The sequence below is a fragment of the Acanthochromis polyacanthus genome, chromosome 12 (genome assembly GCF_021347895.1).
Source record: "Acanthochromis polyacanthus isolate Apoly-LR-REF ecotype Palm Island chromosome 12, KAUST_Apoly_ChrSc, whole genome shotgun sequence".
In the NCBI taxonomy this organism is placed as follows: Eukaryota; Metazoa; Chordata; class Actinopteri; family Pomacentridae; genus Acanthochromis; species Acanthochromis polyacanthus.
Window position 1 is genome coordinate 31,001,582 of NC_067124.1, and position 18,126 is coordinate 31,019,707.

The 18,126-nt window shown below is 38.4% G+C and overlaps 1 protein-coding gene across 3 annotated transcripts in view; it reads right to left on the minus strand.

Moving 5' to 3' along the window:
* col14a1a (collagen, type XIV, alpha 1a) overlaps positions 1-18,126 on the minus strand; it is a 221,085-nt gene that overhangs the window by 142,709 nt on the left and 60,250 nt on the right. For all 3 annotated transcript variants that reach the window (XM_051956908.1, XM_051956909.1, XM_022194221.2), the window contains exons 15-21: positions 16,903-17,029; positions 14,461-14,600; positions 12,233-12,365; positions 10,801-10,836; positions 9,415-9,557; positions 3,391-3,523; positions 1,782-1,904 (exon numbers count right to left, since the gene is read on the minus strand). In XM_051956908.1, the coding sequence (XP_051812868.1) occupies positions 1,782-1,904; positions 3,391-3,523; positions 9,415-9,557; positions 10,801-10,836; positions 12,233-12,365; positions 14,461-14,600; positions 16,903-17,029 (835 nt within the window). The remainder of the gene's footprint in view (positions 1-1,781; positions 1,905-3,390; positions 3,524-9,414; positions 9,558-10,800; positions 10,837-12,232; positions 12,366-14,460; positions 14,601-16,902; positions 17,030-18,126) is intronic.

Here is an 18,126-nt window from a genome sequence, read left to right on the forward strand (position 1 = left end):
TCTTCAGCAACACAGCCAGAAAGCACACTTTAACCAGTCCAGTGAGAGACACATGAGCTTACCGGTGGCCTCTTTTGGTTTCAGTCCTTTTTCCCATGCGTTTTTTAGTCAATGGTTTCTTTCTCTGTCACTGTTGCTCCATTCACAGCCAGAATGACTGGTTCGGCGTTTATGCTGCTTGGTTTCTAGCGTGTGCTGTTGATTGCCTCAAATTTTGCTCACCTGTTGAGGCACGGCACGGAGTGACGCGCAGCGGCGCGCACAGACCCACCTCCAGGCAGATCGCCGCAACACCTCCCTATACGTGGTACCACCCGAAAAGATCATCTATCTCAGGTGAGCTGGTCTGCCTTGGATTGATCCTCTGCTAGGATGAGGACGACGAGACGCCGGACGTCCTGGTGCAGCGCAGTACCCTGGAAATCCTTCAACCCAGACTCTTTGGTGGCAGGTTTCTGGTTCCTCACCAGAACACACCCACTCGGAGAGACTCTCACATGAACATCCGGGACTATGCCTTTGGAATCTGTGTTCACACTGATTACTCTTGGTAGCTTAAACTGTCCTCTTATTGCATTTTGGTTGCATAGCCAAACTATGGCTTTCTCCTCCACCAAGACTTTAGAGAGCTCTTTTGGTGACCTTGACAGCAGCACCATTTCGGTGAGGTGAATCAGCTGAGAGAATCCTCCATGTCCAGTGGGTCCCATATTTGGCAGCATATTCTTCAAGCAATTCTTTGTTTTGCTGTCTCAGGAACATCTCTTCCAGGAAAGATTTTCCTCCAATGAAGTTTGTAACTGGATCAGACCAGATATTCTGGGGATGGCCTCAGACAGAGGTGAACCTCTGGTAAGCAAATAGAAAGCTTTCTGTTGTTGGCGTGTTTGCCAGCTCGACATGATGGCTCGGCTTGACATACAGCAGAAAAGCACGCCCCACGCTTTCATGCTTACTCTCCTCTTAACATCATCCTTCACCTGGTATGGTCCAACAGGTCAACACATGTGAACTGAAATGGTGCAGCCGGACTCGACCTCTCTTCAGGCAGGTCTCCCATTTTTTGCTGGCAGGTTTTTGCCTTTGCTTTCTTGCACATGACACATTTATCAACGACTTTTTGGGCAAGAATTTTTGGGCAGGTTGGTTCTTGCTGCTGAACCTGAGCAACAAAACTCACCTTCTCTGGATTAAATGTCAGCTGTTATCTTCTGACTACAAGTATTTAGTGTGATTTTGTCAAAACCTATAAGCTTTAACTTCTCAAATTGGTAAAGTTTATGTTGTGACCAAGTTACAACATTGGTGTTTTTACATTTTAAATGCTGGGGCTTTGGGTTTCAGATGGAGGTAGATGGTTAAATTACTTAGTAACAGATTCTATTTATTATTCCATTAATTATGTATAATGTCGAGCCTTAATACAATTTAAACAGGTGCATTATAAATGATTTTAAAAAAATCCCCCCAGTACAGCTGCCATGAAGGGAAAATTGCCTGAACAGGCCAAAATTATTTTTGCATAAGGCTTTAAAACATGTTTATTTCTGCTTTAAGTTGACTACTTTAACATGGGGTCAATGGGGATTGAGCTGCTTTTGGAGACAGCCTCAAGTGGTCATTTAAGGAACTGCAGTTTGTCAATTCTGCATTGGTTTCATTTATGAGCCCCAGAGGCGGTCGCTTGGAAAATACAGATTAGTTGTAGTGTGTACGTTTGTGTGTGTTTGTGTGCGAGTATGTATGAGTGTGTGGGTGTGTGTGTGTGTGTGGTTGTTTACCGTAGACAGGCTGGTAGACGATCCTGTAGCCCTGTACCGGAGACTGAGGTGGATCCCAGGTGACCCTGAAGCGGCTGTACCACTCTTCTGACACACGAACATTTTCAGGAGACAAGAGCGGCACTGCCAAAACAAGACAAAGTCAGAATATAGAAAAGCTTCTCAAAAATCGATTTAAGTTTAGATAAAAAAAATATATAAATATGTATGGCAAAACAGTGAAATGACAAAAAGTCCTCTGCTGTGGAGGTCGTAATGTGTTCTGACTGTACAAGCAACAGCTGAATATCAAGTTTTACGATAAGGGCCAAACCTTCTGTTGCAGAACACCTTAATCCAGAGATACTCAACTTGCTTTGTCTGGGAGATATTTTTGCAAAACGACAGAAGGCCAGTGGTCAGTTACTATATTTAACAGATGAAATGAGTGAACATTAAAAGCCCCAAAACTTTTTTATTTGCCACTTAAAGTCTATCTGAGGTAATTGATTAAACCCCTAAAAGTTCATCTCTGCATATCCAAAATTGCACGAAAATGATCATTTTCTGCCTTAAAATGCATTATTTCCTCAAGGATGTCCAGATCTATGAAGTGCCTGCCTCTCATCTACGACTCTGCTCAAACATGAAGCAGAAAACGATTCTGAAGGAGAAAAAGCTCTTCCTGCCAGATGACAGGAGTGCTCACTTGGGTTTGTTATGTATGAAACCTTGGAGATCTGAATCTGTGTTTTTGAGACTATTTCACTCATGTGTCTTCCAACTTGTGTAAAACAACATATGGACATGATAACTTGATTTTCACAAGGAGGGAGTCTTAAACTTTGGAAAAGTCAAGAGATGAAAATTGACTATTGAACAAAACATTTCAATAAATTCTCCCAAAACATGTCAGTTTTCCTTCAAAAACGCATTTACTTAAATGTTAAAATAGTTGCTGATTAATTTTCACTTTGTCATTCATTGCAGCTATAAAGAAGAGTATTAGTCTGAACAGCTTCTCCAGGTTTTAGATATATTTCAGGAAGTTCTGTGAAAGTCTTTCAGCTCAGCATTCAGCCGTGATGTGACTTCTGTACATGAAGAACTCCTGGTCTCTGATCTATCACTGCACTACTGTCAGAGCCAAGTAGAGCCTTTTATTTGCACCACAGTGAGCTAAAGTGGTCTCTTCTGAAAAGACGACATATTTCATCTGACATTTCAATTCTCTGCAACGAGGAGACGGTCACCAGCCGCTCAGAAGTGCTAATCAACAGAATAGAATAGAAAATCAATTATAGCAGAGCAAAATAATTTAATCGTCTCATTAATGAAAGGAGCTGCTGTAATTATGAGCGACCTTCATTAAGACAATTAGGAATGCATTGCATTTGTCATCGCTTTAATTTGTATTCTCCTCCAGGAACGCAGAATTAATGCAACGCAAATTAACACCGGACCTGCTGCAATAAAACTTCATTGCGATCGACTTTTGTCGCATGTGAGCTCCTGAGCTGGGAGCTTTGTATAGAGACAACTGTGAAACCTGAAATTGACCCTGCTGTGGTTTAAAATTCAGAGGAGTGTGAGTGTGAGTGTGTGTGTACTGGAGGTTTGTTCTTCTTACATGTGGAACCCAAAGCAGAGATGCTGATGCCGTCTTGTCCATCGCTGTACACCGGTGTGACTATCACTTTGTACTGGGTGCCTGCTAATAAAGGCTCCAGCAACGCTCTCCTCTGACTGCCAGGAACCAACTCCTAAACACACACATACATACAAAAACATTCAGGTATGTTTAAAGACTGTACATGGAATTGTAAAGCAGCACTGAGCTCTGCACACACACACACACACACACACACACACACATGGATTCTATATGTAGCAGCCTGGATATAGAATCTGTTCCTGCTTGGAAACAGAAAGTACCTGCAAAACACTGCTTGTATCTTAACATCTGAAGCACAAGAATGCTACTTGCTTCAGTTTAGTCGATAAAGTCAGCTGATGCCAAAAGGGAGGCAGAGAAGAGCGGAGGAAAAAAGCGATTACTGCTCATTTATAAGTGCTGGAGTTTGTTCTTTAACTGCATGTTTGTTCAGGTTTCTTAGTATAAATAATTAACAATTCTATCTAACCATTTCAAATAAAATACACTGACATCCAAAAAACAGCATCCTGTACATGAAGCCAACCATAAGCTAATAATCATGATGTTGATATTTTACAATCTAAAAACACATCTAAGGATGAGACTGATTTTTCACTCATCGGAAACAATCTGATAACTGCAGGAGTTCAAAGTTTCCATTATTCTGAGCACTTTAATGACTTCTCGTTCATGCCGGCTTGAGCACTGAATATTGAGCATTACAATTTGTTCTTCTTAAGGTGTTCAGAATACAGATGCACGGTCGGCATCAACTGATGAACGCTTTAAAATATGTCAGAAATCAGCCGAAAATCAACATCGGCAAGCAGAAGGTTGACACTTACATTTGAAACTGTTATATAAAAATGCACACAGGATATTTTGTATGTATTTTCTTCTCATTTCTAGTAAATGTGTGCATTTGAACAGCACTGCATTTCATAGCTACACCTGCCAGTGGGTCATCACAATAAGATCCGGCATAATGGTACATTAATTCTATTACAGGAGAGACGTGATGTTCTCTGCAGTCAGGTTGAATAAACAAGTGCATATATTACGACTGGCAATTGGCCAAAATGAGTTTGGCGTATCAAATATCTGCAAAAATCCAATATCGAGCATCCCCAGTTCAGAATAATGAAAAGTACAGAACATTTCAGGGCCATGCCAACTGAGCACACTGATGAAGGTTGTGTAACGCAGGTCAAAGTGGAGATTGTGTTGTCTAAATAATGATATATATTATTCAATTATTATTTTAAATAATTTAAAATAACCAACTCCAGTTTCGTTAAGACTAATAAATATATTCTGCAAAACTAATATTGTCCCCTACATATTTTAGGCCTATTATCTACACAAAAATGCAGTCTTGGGTTCCTCAAACAAAGATTTGTTCAAACACCTTAAGTGCAGTATTTCTTAATTTTTTTTTTAAATAATAGGTTGTGTGTAAAAATGTGAACATGGTGGTAACAGCGTTTTTACTTTTGCACGAGCAGTTACAAGTTTATAACTTAACTTGGCATTGGTACATCATTTCATCTTCACACAAAAGCCTCTGGATTTGTGATTAAAAGTCTGCAGAAACACCACAACGACAAATATCTCTGCTATTTAATATATCTTTGATGTAGACCATTTCTGTATTCCTGGAAGACATGCATGTGTAGAAAGTTATTTTGTAAAATGATTGTCACAGACAGATTAATCTATGAAAGAGCAAAAATATCCATCTAGACCAGGGCTGTGAAACATACGGCCTGCAGGTCAAAACCGGCCCAACCGAGGGTCCAATCCGGCCCACGAGAGGAGTTTGAAGTGTAAAAAATTACAGAAATGAAAATAAATACTTACTGTGAAAATATTTAAAGCCACTGAACGTGGTGATGAGAGTGAGCAGTGAGTTAGGTGTGGTGGAACCCTATTATTCATGCACTGCCTTTACCACATTTTTCATGTTTACTTTTTTTTACATTTACAAGGCAGGGGGACAACTGAAACATATTCCTAAAAAGTTCCTGCTTTAAGTGCTTAGTGCCTCTGTAGATACACTGTCACCTGCAGGTTTTAACACACAAATGATAAACTGAGGCATAATATTGTTAAAATTTCACTTATTTTTCTTAAGAAATTTCAGTTTGTTCATAATGTTTTGTATAAAGATTCATGTGGACATTTTCAGAGCATACTATTTTTTTCACTAAAACAAAGGAAAATATTTGAGTTGTCATTATTGACACCCCTGATCTAGATATATATCTGTATTAGTGTGGACAAAGTCTAAGTTGCATCAGAATCTCCCACAAACTGTGAACTTAAAAGCCAGCTCTTTCCTGCACCGTATCAAATAAATAAACTGACAAAGCAAAACATTACTCGATATGCACATCAGAAAGCCTTCTAATGTTCATCTGTCTGTTCAGATCAAAGTGTTTGACTTCTGAAACAAGACTAACTATTCTTTATTGCGTTAACAGCATTGATTTCCAGCCAAATGTGAACTTGAATGAGTCTGTAAAATAGATGAAGACATTAAAGAACGCAGCAGAGGAAGGTGTGCTAAGGTTAGTCCAGGTGAAGCTGGAAGGAGCTGTCCACTGTGACTGGTGCTGAAACACTTGTCAGCATCAAAGCGGGGATATAGCACAATCAAACATAATCAATCCCCTCTGCATGAAACTGTATCTTTTCTCTCCCATCTGTATCTCACATACATCCACGTGTAAACTTTTAAGCGTGACCTGAAACAACCTTTATCCCTCATCTGTTCGACAGGTTTAAGCCTTTCTTCCCCCTTTGTTTAGCTATTGTTTCTTTTTCCACCTCTCTTTGTTTCTCTTGCTCTTTTCTCTGCCGCCCTCCATCTCTGCTCCCAGTGAGGTAAATGGCTGCTGAAAAGATAATGGAATGTCTTCTAGCCCGGCCCGGCCTCTCCATCTTCTGCAGCTCTGACACCACGTTGGGAAATTAAAACAGGGAGGAGGGGGGAGGAGAGGGCTAGGGGAGGCGGCGAGAGAGAAGACGAGGAAAGGAAAGGAAAGGAAAGGAAGGGGGGAAACAGAGATAGAGAGGAGAGGAATGGCCACAATTTGTGTGTCTGTGTGTGCTGAGCATCAGGGTCAGTACATGGCACTGAGCTCAAGGGCTCTTAGAAGAGATGGAGGGATCAGGAAGGGGAGGGCGAGTGGACCAGGAGTAAAAGTGTAATCAGCTTTCTGACTGGAGCAAATGACCCGAGGCTGACCGCTGCAGTGTCGTCCAGTTAACAGGAGATAGGAAACAACTAAGATCTTCCTCCAAACACAAGTTCACTGTTGTTTGTTCCATGAAGTCAGTGTTCACTGGATAGTTTTGTGTGTTTACATGTGTGTGTTTGAGAGCTGCATCCAAAGGACCAAGAGGAGGGAGACTTCAAAAATCAAAATAATTTTTTCACCCTCTGATCTCCAAAATTGGGAGGCAAGTTCGAATGGCAAATACTACATACAAAAACATCATGTTTTAGAGCAAGAAAACTGTAAAAACAGAAAGACTCATCAAATTTTTGACTTCAAGACAGTTCTTGAATGTATCATGTGTGATATACAGTACAGTAATCAAGCCTAAGTTTAAAATCATAGTATTTTAACAAAATCAATTTATTCTACGTGTCTCATTTAAAAATACACCAAATAAACATAATGTCTTTGCTATGTTTCAGTGCAGCTAATTATTTCTCTATTAGTTCTCTCTCCTGCAGTTTGACAGATTTTGTTTATATTTATGAATATTTCAAAATGGCAGCGGTATTCATGCTGCAAAAACTACAATTTTCCATCATACTATTACTCAAAACACTGGGCAATCAGTATTTCAATTACACAGCCTATTAGTTTTTTGCGTTATGTATATACCCATTTTTGGAGAAAATATCTCTTCTGATAAATGCACGATTTTCTAAAGGTAGTGTGCTACACATTTACTTTAAATTTTAGAGTGAAGCGATTTTATGATGCTCATAAAACCCATGAACCCTTCATGACTCAGCTGCAAGCAACAGCCACGTGACAAAAAAATTGGTGCATTTTCAGGTGAACTGCAGGCTGCACGCACACAAAGTAAAGCCAAGGCAGGTATGGACAAAAAGGTAGAAAGGCTGAGAGGAAAATAAAGTAAACTAGATCAATAAAATAAATGCAGCAAGGCTCAAAAATGACATATAGAAGAGCAAGTTGACAGCAAGTTGTAGCAGGATACAACTTGTTTTTGTTTTTATCCTCCTTTTATTTTTTTGTAAAGCATTTTGTGATTTTATATCTGTGAAAGGTGTTACATAAATACATTTTACTTACATTCAACATGGTGAAATATCTTTCTGGAGTTTGAAGAGATTGTACAAATATAAGTCATAAAATATCTATAGTAAGTAAAGCCACTTTATTTTCTAATATTTGTAACACCTGTGGCCACTTAGAAAAATGTTGTACATGTTGATTCCAGGTTTGTAAAAAGGACAAGAAGTTCAGCATTTTTTTTTCTTGTTTGTAGTTTGTGGTATTTTAACTGTGCCATATTGTACATAACGCATTTATGAATTATCACTACTTCTAGTCATGATTGTGCTGTTTGTTTGTGGAAAAATGACCCCAAAATGAGCAAATTATGATGGAAGCAACAAACTCCCAAGCACTAAAATCAGAAAGTTAGCAACACCAATATTAGTATGAATCCTTAATTCGTTTTATATAACAGAAGTATAAATACTGTCAGTTTGTTTTAGCTGAATTGGCCATCTTCATGTTGTTTTGACTTTTGTGATACATCAAACTCATCTAGTCTCTGATGTAGCATGAAAGCAAACACAAAAATGTTACACGTGTTGATCTCAGTTGCAATAAAAATAATTAAGGAAACTTAACTTTCCTTTTGTTCTACTATTCAAAGTGTAATCGTGTTATTCTGTTCAGGATACATTTTTTGAGTTCTCTCTATTTATGTCCATGGTTGTGCTGTTTCTAGTAAGGTGCAGGACTTTATATTGCAGGGAAAAATGAGGCAAAAACAAGTAAATTGTGACGAAAGCAAAAACAGTTAATGACACCAATATTAATATTCTTATTGTTCTATTATTTAGGTAGAAGACGGCAGAATTTAAGGCAAATGTTGATTTTTTTTTTAAGCTCAATCTATTATCTTGGTGGGTTATGTTGACTGTTGCTAAACTCATCTAGTCTCTGGCAGATTCATCACAAATGAATGTAAGATGTAAACAGCGTATTGTTCGTGCTAATTCATTTTTTTCTTCTAATTTTGCAATATTAAATTTCCTTTTTTAAAACTCATTCATGGAATTCTAAATGTGCCCTAATGCACAGAAGACACTTTTGAGTCTGATTTCTCTAAATTTGTGAAAATTAAAATAAAACGGTGCTTCTTGCTGAAATGGTGAAGTCACTAGTGACTGTTATGACAAAAAAGAAATCGAGACTTTTCGAAAAACTCAACTGAACTGCAGGCTTTGCTTATGGGAAGCAGATAAGACACAAGCATGTGGAAACGAGGTCAAACTTGAAGTAATAAAAGATCTATCATATGAAGAGCCACTATTTTTTTCACCAGTATTGGTAACACCTGTGGACATCTGGAAAAAATCTAATTCAAATTTCTGTAAAATAATCATAGTTTAGCTGTAAAATATTCATAGAAGTTTAGCTGTCATTTTAGAATTTATGTCGTTCTCACTGTGCCCTACTGCACAGAAGACAGTTTTGGGTTTCTCTCTTTCTTCATGCTTGCTCGGTTTCTAATGAGGTGCAGAACTTTATATTGCAATGAAAAATGAGCCCACAAAGAGTAAAACTGTGACGGGAATAAATAAAATGCTTGTAGTTCAGAGGGTTAAAAGACATGAGCAGTTAAAATTGGACAAAGCCACAGATTCATTACAGAATACAGTCTATAAACCACTACATCTGTATTTCTAAATGATTTCTGAAACTGTGATTTACTCACATTCTCCTCCCCATGTTGACCATTGACACTGACGTAGGAGACCCTGTATTGCTCCACATTGGAGTCTTCCAGCTCCCAGGAAGCCTCTAAGCTCTGTGTGGTCTCATCAGTCAGCCGAAGGTTCCTCACAGCCTGGCGGGCCACTGTGACACCGGATCACAAACAACAGACCTGAGTACATTCATGCATCCAAAACTGTCATAAGAACTGGGCTTAAACTAAATTTTCTTCACACTTTTAATGTGATTTGGTAAACTGTGGATTAAACAAATGTCAGTCAAAATGCCACCGTCCTAAAAGAAAATCCTAACAGCTGCTGTCAAAGTTCCAACGTGCCCCATTTCCTGTGATGCTGGCTGATAAAATAAAGTTAAATCTGACTTGTGGAAAGCAGGACTTTTCAAGAGCACTGCTTGTAGTTTGAAACAAAGCAAAAGTTCTTCAAGTTTGTTCTGTTCTTTCGTCAGATTCAATCGTGGCTTTAAACCAAAGGAGACCTGTTTGGATGAAAATCAGCGTGAATGCTCCATACATAATGCAGCCTTGATTTATAAAAACAGAGGCTGTCTGCTCGTCCACCGCTTTAAATTGTGAATTTCACAGGAGCACTTGGAGTTTTAAACAAAGCAGATGTGTTGTTTTAGAGTTTATAGAGCGGTGAGTAAACTTAAGTGAAGGAGACGTGTTTTTCTTTAAGTTTTCAAAGCCGTGAGTGGAGAAAATGCTCTGACTCAATTAGCTGTAGCCTTCCTCTCATAGGAAACACAATCCAGATGGCCTGTGAGATAATGGAGTTTGAACTCTGGTCTCTAGGTGAAGCTACCTCGGTAAACAAACGTATAAAAACACAAAAGATCGCACAGATTTTGTTCATAAGGTGCAAAGGTGCATCATCAGCAGTGTTTCAGTTCTGAATTGAACAGACAGCATTGACTTTTTCCTCAGTATTTCTGAGTTTTGCTTCCTGAAACTACATACGCAACAATGGCCAAAACTCTGCTACAAGGATTTGGTGGAACCACGGCTGCACTTTGGCAACATTAGCAACGCACTGGCAGCAAGTGGAGCCTTTCACATTTGAATGGCAATGGACTTTCTTGACAGATGCCTTGGCCGGAGCAATGATTAAAATTTGGCCAGTTGCACTGCAAGGGAAAACATTTTTCAAAGAAAGTAAAATTACCCTGCTGCCCTCTGGACACATGCTAGCAAAATTACTTAAAGTAACACTCTCTTAACACAAGTACAGTACGAAAAAGTTAAGTGCATGGTACAATGCTAAACCAGTGTGATCTTTGCAGGCCTTTTTTTTGCGTGTCTAATATAGACAGTGTGATTCTTTTACTCCTGACAATTTCACAGACAACCAATTTGGACACATCTTACCTGTGGTGGTTGTAGCAGTTGTTGTTGTCCTGCCCACTGGGGAAATACAGAGAGCATGAATCAGATAATTGGATATAAACTCTCCTCAACAACTTTCTGTGTCAATAACTGAGCCAATTAGGCAGAAATATGTAACAAATCGTTGATGGTGAAATAGATTTTCCTCTTCGGAGATAAGCTGAGACAAACAAATCAATGCAAATGAGTTCACGCAGAACTATGACTCAGAGATGCTAACTTTGTGATGCTAAAACGAACGTGCGATTTCACTGATCTGCTGTAATAAGCAGACAAGCATTTTGGTGAAGGAGATTAGTTGAGTCTCAAGCTAATTTTAACACTAGAGCAAGCAGAGAGGAATTTATCACTCAAGAAGCTTGTAAATGCAGAATTGTTTTTCAAGATTTGTATTGGTTAGACCAGAGCATGTACCACAGCTACCCGAGTTAATGAGTCATGTGAATATATGTTGCTAATCAAACTATTAAAGTATCGTATAGCTTGATCAAGGGGGAAGCACAAACTATACTTGAAAGCTTCAATTTGCTTCAATTAATAAAACTTAGATTAGTCGCATTATTTAACCCTTTTAACCCTTAAAACCTGCCAAAAGGTTTGAAAAGCATGTTGTCTTCGTAAAGATGCCAAAATGACAGACCTAGAAACTATGAAAATATAACAACTGGATTTTGAATTTTCCTTTCAGTAATTGCATTTGATGGGCGGTTCAGTTGAAAAAATAACCAAATCTGAGCTTAAAATTGTGATATTTCATCAAACTCACATTATTCGACATGTCACATTAAAATTTAGCATTAAAATAAATAAAAACCACTCTTATCTTATTCTGTGAAAAACTACAAATGTTGTGCTTCTTGGTGCAACCTATAAGTCCATTCTCACTGTTGTGACTATTGTGACCAGCGGTCACATAAAAAAAAAATTAAAAATCAAGAACTTTCTGAATGAATTTGGCTGAACTGCAGGCTGTGTTTACAGAGAGGAGGCACACATACAGAAACAAGTTAATATTTAAGTAGTAAAATATTTACTGTATGAAGAGCCCCCATTTTTTTCTAGTATTGGTAACATCTTTGGCCATTTGGAAAAATGTCTTACACAGCGCATCCAATTTTTGCTCAAAGAAGTTAAACTTTCATTCTATGATTAATGTCATTCCAGCTGCGTTTTTATGATCTTTCTACTTGTACTCATGCTTGTGCTGTTTTCATTGAGATGGTGGACTTTATATTGCTGTGGAGAATGAGCCCATGGTGAGTAAAAAATGTGACGGATGCAAAAAAAGATGATCAGAATCGCATTTGTTTTTGTCACATCCTCGAAATTGCAGCCTTTGCAATGTATTCCTATGTCAATTTCAAATTTCAATTTTGATTAGAAATCCATTAATCGTTCAGTCTTACAAACTTACATGTGGTCTCTATGACGGACACAGTTTCGCTCTCGGATTCATCTTTAAATATCGCCGTTAGCATAACTTCATACTCAGTAGAAGGACTGAGACCAGTCAGCATGTATCTGTTGTCACTTCCACTCAGGACCACCTACAGAAGAGAAACAGACACAATTCTCAGATTACACTTAATTTCCAACATTAGATTCTCTCCAAAAGCTGATTTTTAAAAGGTGCTGGCCGATATGATCCAAAAACTGTCGGTTTTTAGCAGTTCGTCCTTGTCAAAACTGAAAATTCTACAACCATATGGGGAATTTAATACCAGTCAGTTTGTCTTTTATATCTGACATTTTCATCAAGAGTATAAACGCCAGTGAAAACATAATAAGTAAAGGGTTCTGTATTTAAACTCACTTAGAATAAAGTTAGTAAAATAAATAAATAAATAAATAAGACAAAAATATCACATTGTTGCATTTCTTAATTAAATTTTGTCATGCTGTGTTGCACAAACTGCTGCTAGGTCTTTTTATTCATGCTTTAATTTGTTGTTACAATATTTGCTAGAAGAAACTAAACAGGAAGAGTTTCCTAAGTTACCCTCAAGATGTGATAAAATTTTGGGCATTAACCAACAGTCTGACAAGATTATTTACAGTCTAACTGCAACTCCAGACTTTCAAAACCAAGGCCATCACAGAGTTTTAGTGGAGAAAGCTGCTAAAAACATAAAATGACAAATTGCCTCTGCGCTCATAATTTCTGTCAGGCAAACAGCAGGAAATGGTGCATATTTAAGGAAGCTGGTGTCTGAAAACAAACTCACACACTGTGTATATATTGTTTTTGTAATTCTGTGTTCAACTTATTAAGAATTATAAAAAATATAACCATAATACTAAAGCACATAGAATTTAACTGTAATATTATCTTTGTTGTGGTAAAAACACAGATTTGATTTGGGCCTCTGTAAGACCTGATGATAACACAGAAATGTGTGGTTTCCTCAGAATATAACAAGTTGTCAGTTGGATCCATCGCTGCTCCAGGAGCCCAAACGACCACTAGAATTTGTACATGGAGACAAAGGAGACCCCAAGGTAAACACAAAGAGGTCATGAAAAGTACAGCTCGCTTCCACGGAGAGCCACTCTGAAACTGGAATTTACTAGAGATGACTCAATAAGCAGATTAATGCAGGTATTTGTTGCTTTACAAAGCCCTTCCAGGCACAGTTACGTGCAAATTTCACCACTGAGGCCATTTGTGCCTTCCCTGGAGCAAGTGCATCTTTAGTGACTCATTGCCTCCCTCTTCTTTTTTACATTTTCTTGCCTTCAGTGCGATGCTTTTTCCATATTTTATGGTTTCCTGAGAGTCAAATAGCTGCTTTATTGATTAACAAAACCACAAAAAGGCCCAAAACGTGCTTTTAAGAAAGGTATAAAGTTTCGTCGTGGGTAATATTTCACTGCGTCTCTGTGTTGTACGTGTTGCATTTAATCGTCTCTTAGAAATAACGCTACAAAACAGATCAGTGGAGGATGTGAATGCGTGTTTGTGTGTAGTATGTGGGTGAGAAACGGAGAAAAGCTGCATGTATTCCTTTTCTCGAGGCTGGTGGTATTACCAGCCCACCTCTCCAAGTCCCCAGAGTGTTATTTTCAGCTCTGATGACTCTCAGCAAAACACACATACAGGCTCGCACAACATGCACGCACACACACTCAGAGGGCTCTATCGCTGCCTCCCAGCTGTCTCTAAACCCCCAGATCATGGTAATAAAACACCCAAGCCATTAATTTCTAGATTTATTCAGCCTTTATTTATCCTCAGCCATGCCAGGGGTTTTACCAGCTACCAATAGTGTAGTTAAGCTTCTATGTGCTGCAAGTCTACAGCATGCAGTGGCCTCTTTATCTGTGCTCATGGAGTGCAGACACTTCTTCCTCTGGAAATGGCGATAATAACTGGACTCCCGTCTGAATGAAAAGTTCCTGAATACATGCAGGTCATTTATCATCTGAGGGTAAATTATACATTTCGCTGGCGTATTATTTGTCAGCTCTAAGAAAAAGAAAAAAAACACACACACTTGTGGTTTGCTTGTAGCTCTGCCAAGGATTCATCTCTGTGATGATGTCGCTATAATCTACGAGGATCTAAAGTGGACACGATAACACGGTTCCATTCGATTTATCCAAAGCACATTTGTGTCCTCATTGGATTTTAGCGGCACTGACCTCTTTGGTGTCGCCGCCTGTGAACGGGGCCCAGGAGAGTCTGTAGAGGACGATGTCGTTGGCCGAGTGATCCCAAGTGACTTTAAAGCTGTCGGTGTTGACATCAGTAGAGCGGAGATTCAGAGGACCAGGAACTGGAGCTGAGAGACAGAAAGACTGACTTTCATTTTGATTTTAACTTTTGTTTCAACAATTGTTAAATGGGAACATTTAAGCCCAAAGTGAACCCTATCTATACCTAATTCTGCTTTATAGTGATTTTTTTATGTGACCAAAAGGTTTCTTCTGGCTGGAAATGCCATTAAGAAGCAACAGACATTGTGTTGGGGTGTTAATGAAATGATAAAGTTTGAATAGTTCTACATAACGTCATCATATCTTTCATTATGCTCAGTATTCACATCAATCAAACAGCTTTCTTCATGTCTCCACTGGGATTTTCCTCCTCTTTGTGATGATCTCCAGATCTGTGAGGTTGAAGGCTTCCTCTCCATCACTCTGGTCATTAGTTCGTCAGTTCCTCCACAAATTCTGGATGGATTCAGGTCTGGACTTTGACTAGACTGCTCCAAAATGTTAATATGGTTTTCTGGTAATGATTTCTTGACCACTTTCTTTCAGATCATTGTCTCATTGAAAGCGAGTTTCTGCAGTCTCCCTGATGTTTTCCTCCACAGTCTCACTGCACTCCTCTTTTCTCACAATTCCATTTACTCTCATAAGATTGCCTCGTCCATTCAGTGAAAAACATCCCTTTAAACATCACATTTCCACCACCATGTTTGACCACGGGGATGACGTTCATTAAGCTGAATGCTTTGACTTTCTTTAACAAAACAAAAGCCAACTCTTTGTGTCCAAATAACAAATGTTCATCTCATTTGACCACAGAATTTATAACCAGTGGCTTTCTACTTTGTCAAGGTGAGCATCCATAAAGGCTAGTCAATCTTTTGTGAGTCTGTCTTGGAGAAGTGGGAGTTTTCCTTGTGTAATGTTGATGTAAATCATTTTTTTCAGTGTCTGCTGGAGTGTCCATCTTGAGATGTTGGTACCAGATTCATCAAGATAATCTTGCTGATAATTCTTTAATTCTCACACCACAATCTTGCCAGTGCAGGGGTCTCTTTTGGCTTCCTACCACAGCTTATGAGATGTTTTGCAGTGCGCAACATTTTATACTTCCTGATTCCAAATGCACTGAGGCCACGAGCACTTGAAAATATTTAAAGAGGACTTCATTGCCTTTCCCCAATTTTGTAAACAGCTACAATGCACACCAGGAGGTCCTTGCTAAACTTTGTGGTTTTAGTCATGACTTGAAATTGACTAATAGATGCTAGAGATCTATTGCATCAGCTGTTCTCAGTTTATAGTGAATTAAAATCTTGAATTGGGTAGAAAACATCACAATTATTTGACGTAGCGCAGACGTTAAATTTTCTCAATAATCTGCAACAAATTTCGGACATGATATTTTTAGCAAAAATCCTAAAATATATATCTAGCTAAAACAACCATTAATTAAGCATCAGCATCTCCAACACTTTCTAAAATATCTTAAGTTGCAACTTACAAAAACACATATTTTGGTATGATCTCTAATTTTGAAAGTTCCTACCATTTCCTACTCTTGGACTCAAAAACTTTATGTGAACTCATGAAGCTCCATTTCCCAAATCTGCTCCACTGAATAAAGTTTGCCAGGAGATAAATAAAAATCAGCTTGGTCCTCTAGAGTGAGTAGTTTAATAGCTGCTTGCCAGACATACATTTCTTAGAGCTGACTCAGCACCGGAGCCCAACTGCTTGTTTGCTTTAAGGGATATTCCTTGAAATCAATATCTGTTGGCGTGACGGAATGGTCAGGGACAGTGAAATGACCTTTTAATGTGACTGGGCCATTATGCTGAGGTGTAAATGAGATGGGCAGAACGCCAGAACAGCAGAAGGACCAGTAAGGGTAATAACGTTCAACAGTGTCTGGTGCTGAGAGAGAAATGGTTTCCTTTCTAATGATAATGATCCGACTCTTTTGTGAAAACTGACACCCAGTTGAATGTGAAATTAAATAATATTAAGGTGGACACCAAGTTGAATCAGAAAAAAATAACAAAATGCACTTAGTGAGGCAGTATTTAATGACTGTATCTTCTTATCTATTATTCCTATAACACATTAGAACTCTTATTTCATCTTTTTGAATGTGAATATTTTCTGGTTTCTTTCCTCCTTTATGATAGTAAACTAACTGTCTTTAGGTTGTGGACAAAACAAGACAGTTGAGGATGTATTCATGGACTTTGGTAAACCCTGAATGACATTTTTCACCATTTTCTGATATTTTATAGACCAAACAACAAATTGAGAAAAATAACTGACAGATTAACTGACAAGAAAAATAGTCATTCGTTGCAGCGCTACACAAACACGGTTTCTTACTGGTGGTGAATCCATCGGTGAGCGGCTCCGATTGGCCCTCACTGTAAATGGCAAAGATGGCCACTGAATACTCCATCAGGGACGTCAACTCACTGAGGTCATAAGACGTCGCTGGACCCACGTCCACCTGCAGGAAACATAGACGTACATGATGTACTTCACAGAGAAATTCCCTGTTATATCTGCACAAAAATTTTCTAATCAGAATCAAGTGAAAAGTCCATGAGTTCACCAAGAATGTTTCTGGTTCTTTATGTTTAGAACTGGCAGTTCAATCCATGGGACTTTAACAATGCTTCCAGAAGAATACCCTTTAACCCTTTGATGCACAACATGGGTCAAAATTACCCATATTCAATGGAGAATGAGCTACTGTAGACCTATGTTGCTCATCAAAGGGTCAAAAATAACATGTACTGATGCAAACATCTTGTTAAAATGTTGGGAAAAGGCACTAATTCATCGCTCTCGACTAATATTTTTACTTGGGTTGTGCTAATAATAAATAATACATTTTATTTGTATGGCACTTTTCAAAACACACACACTTTACATATAAAATCAGCAAACATTAAAATAGAGGAGCATCATGAAAAATACATCACAAAAATAAGCTCTGTGGCTAACTTAGTCGCTTGGATGGACAGCACATAATTTAGGTATACCCAAAGCTTTTCAATGTGTCTTTTGGTGCAGAAATATACAATATAAGTGCTGTCTTTTAGGTCAGTTCCCATTCATCCTAGTAATTCCTTAACTGTTAAGGGTTGTGTTATGGCTTAACCCCTTACATAAATAATTAGAAACAGGTCTAAAGAAGTAGATACACATTTTGTACATTTAATGGGGAATTTCAGCAGTACTAAATGTTATCATCATTTTTAATTCTGCACTATTTTGATTTCCTGCTGCCTGATGTTGAAATATTGCAGACAGTGAGGCTGCTTTCCTGACTACATAATTTTTGGAGATAGTGTGCTGTTTAAGTGCTTTAATTTGGAAAGGCATTGTTCCCAACTGCGCTTTGATAGCACTCTTTACAAATAATGCAACGTATAATGTTGGCCATTTGATCATTTCCTTCTTTATGGTGATGAGGGGCACGCTGAGGCTGATGTGCACGCAGAGAATACTGCAGTTAAGAGGAGAGTTTAATCCAGGTGGTTTTTTTTGTAGCTGCAATTTACAGATGTTCCCTAAACACATCACATGTAGACTATGTGT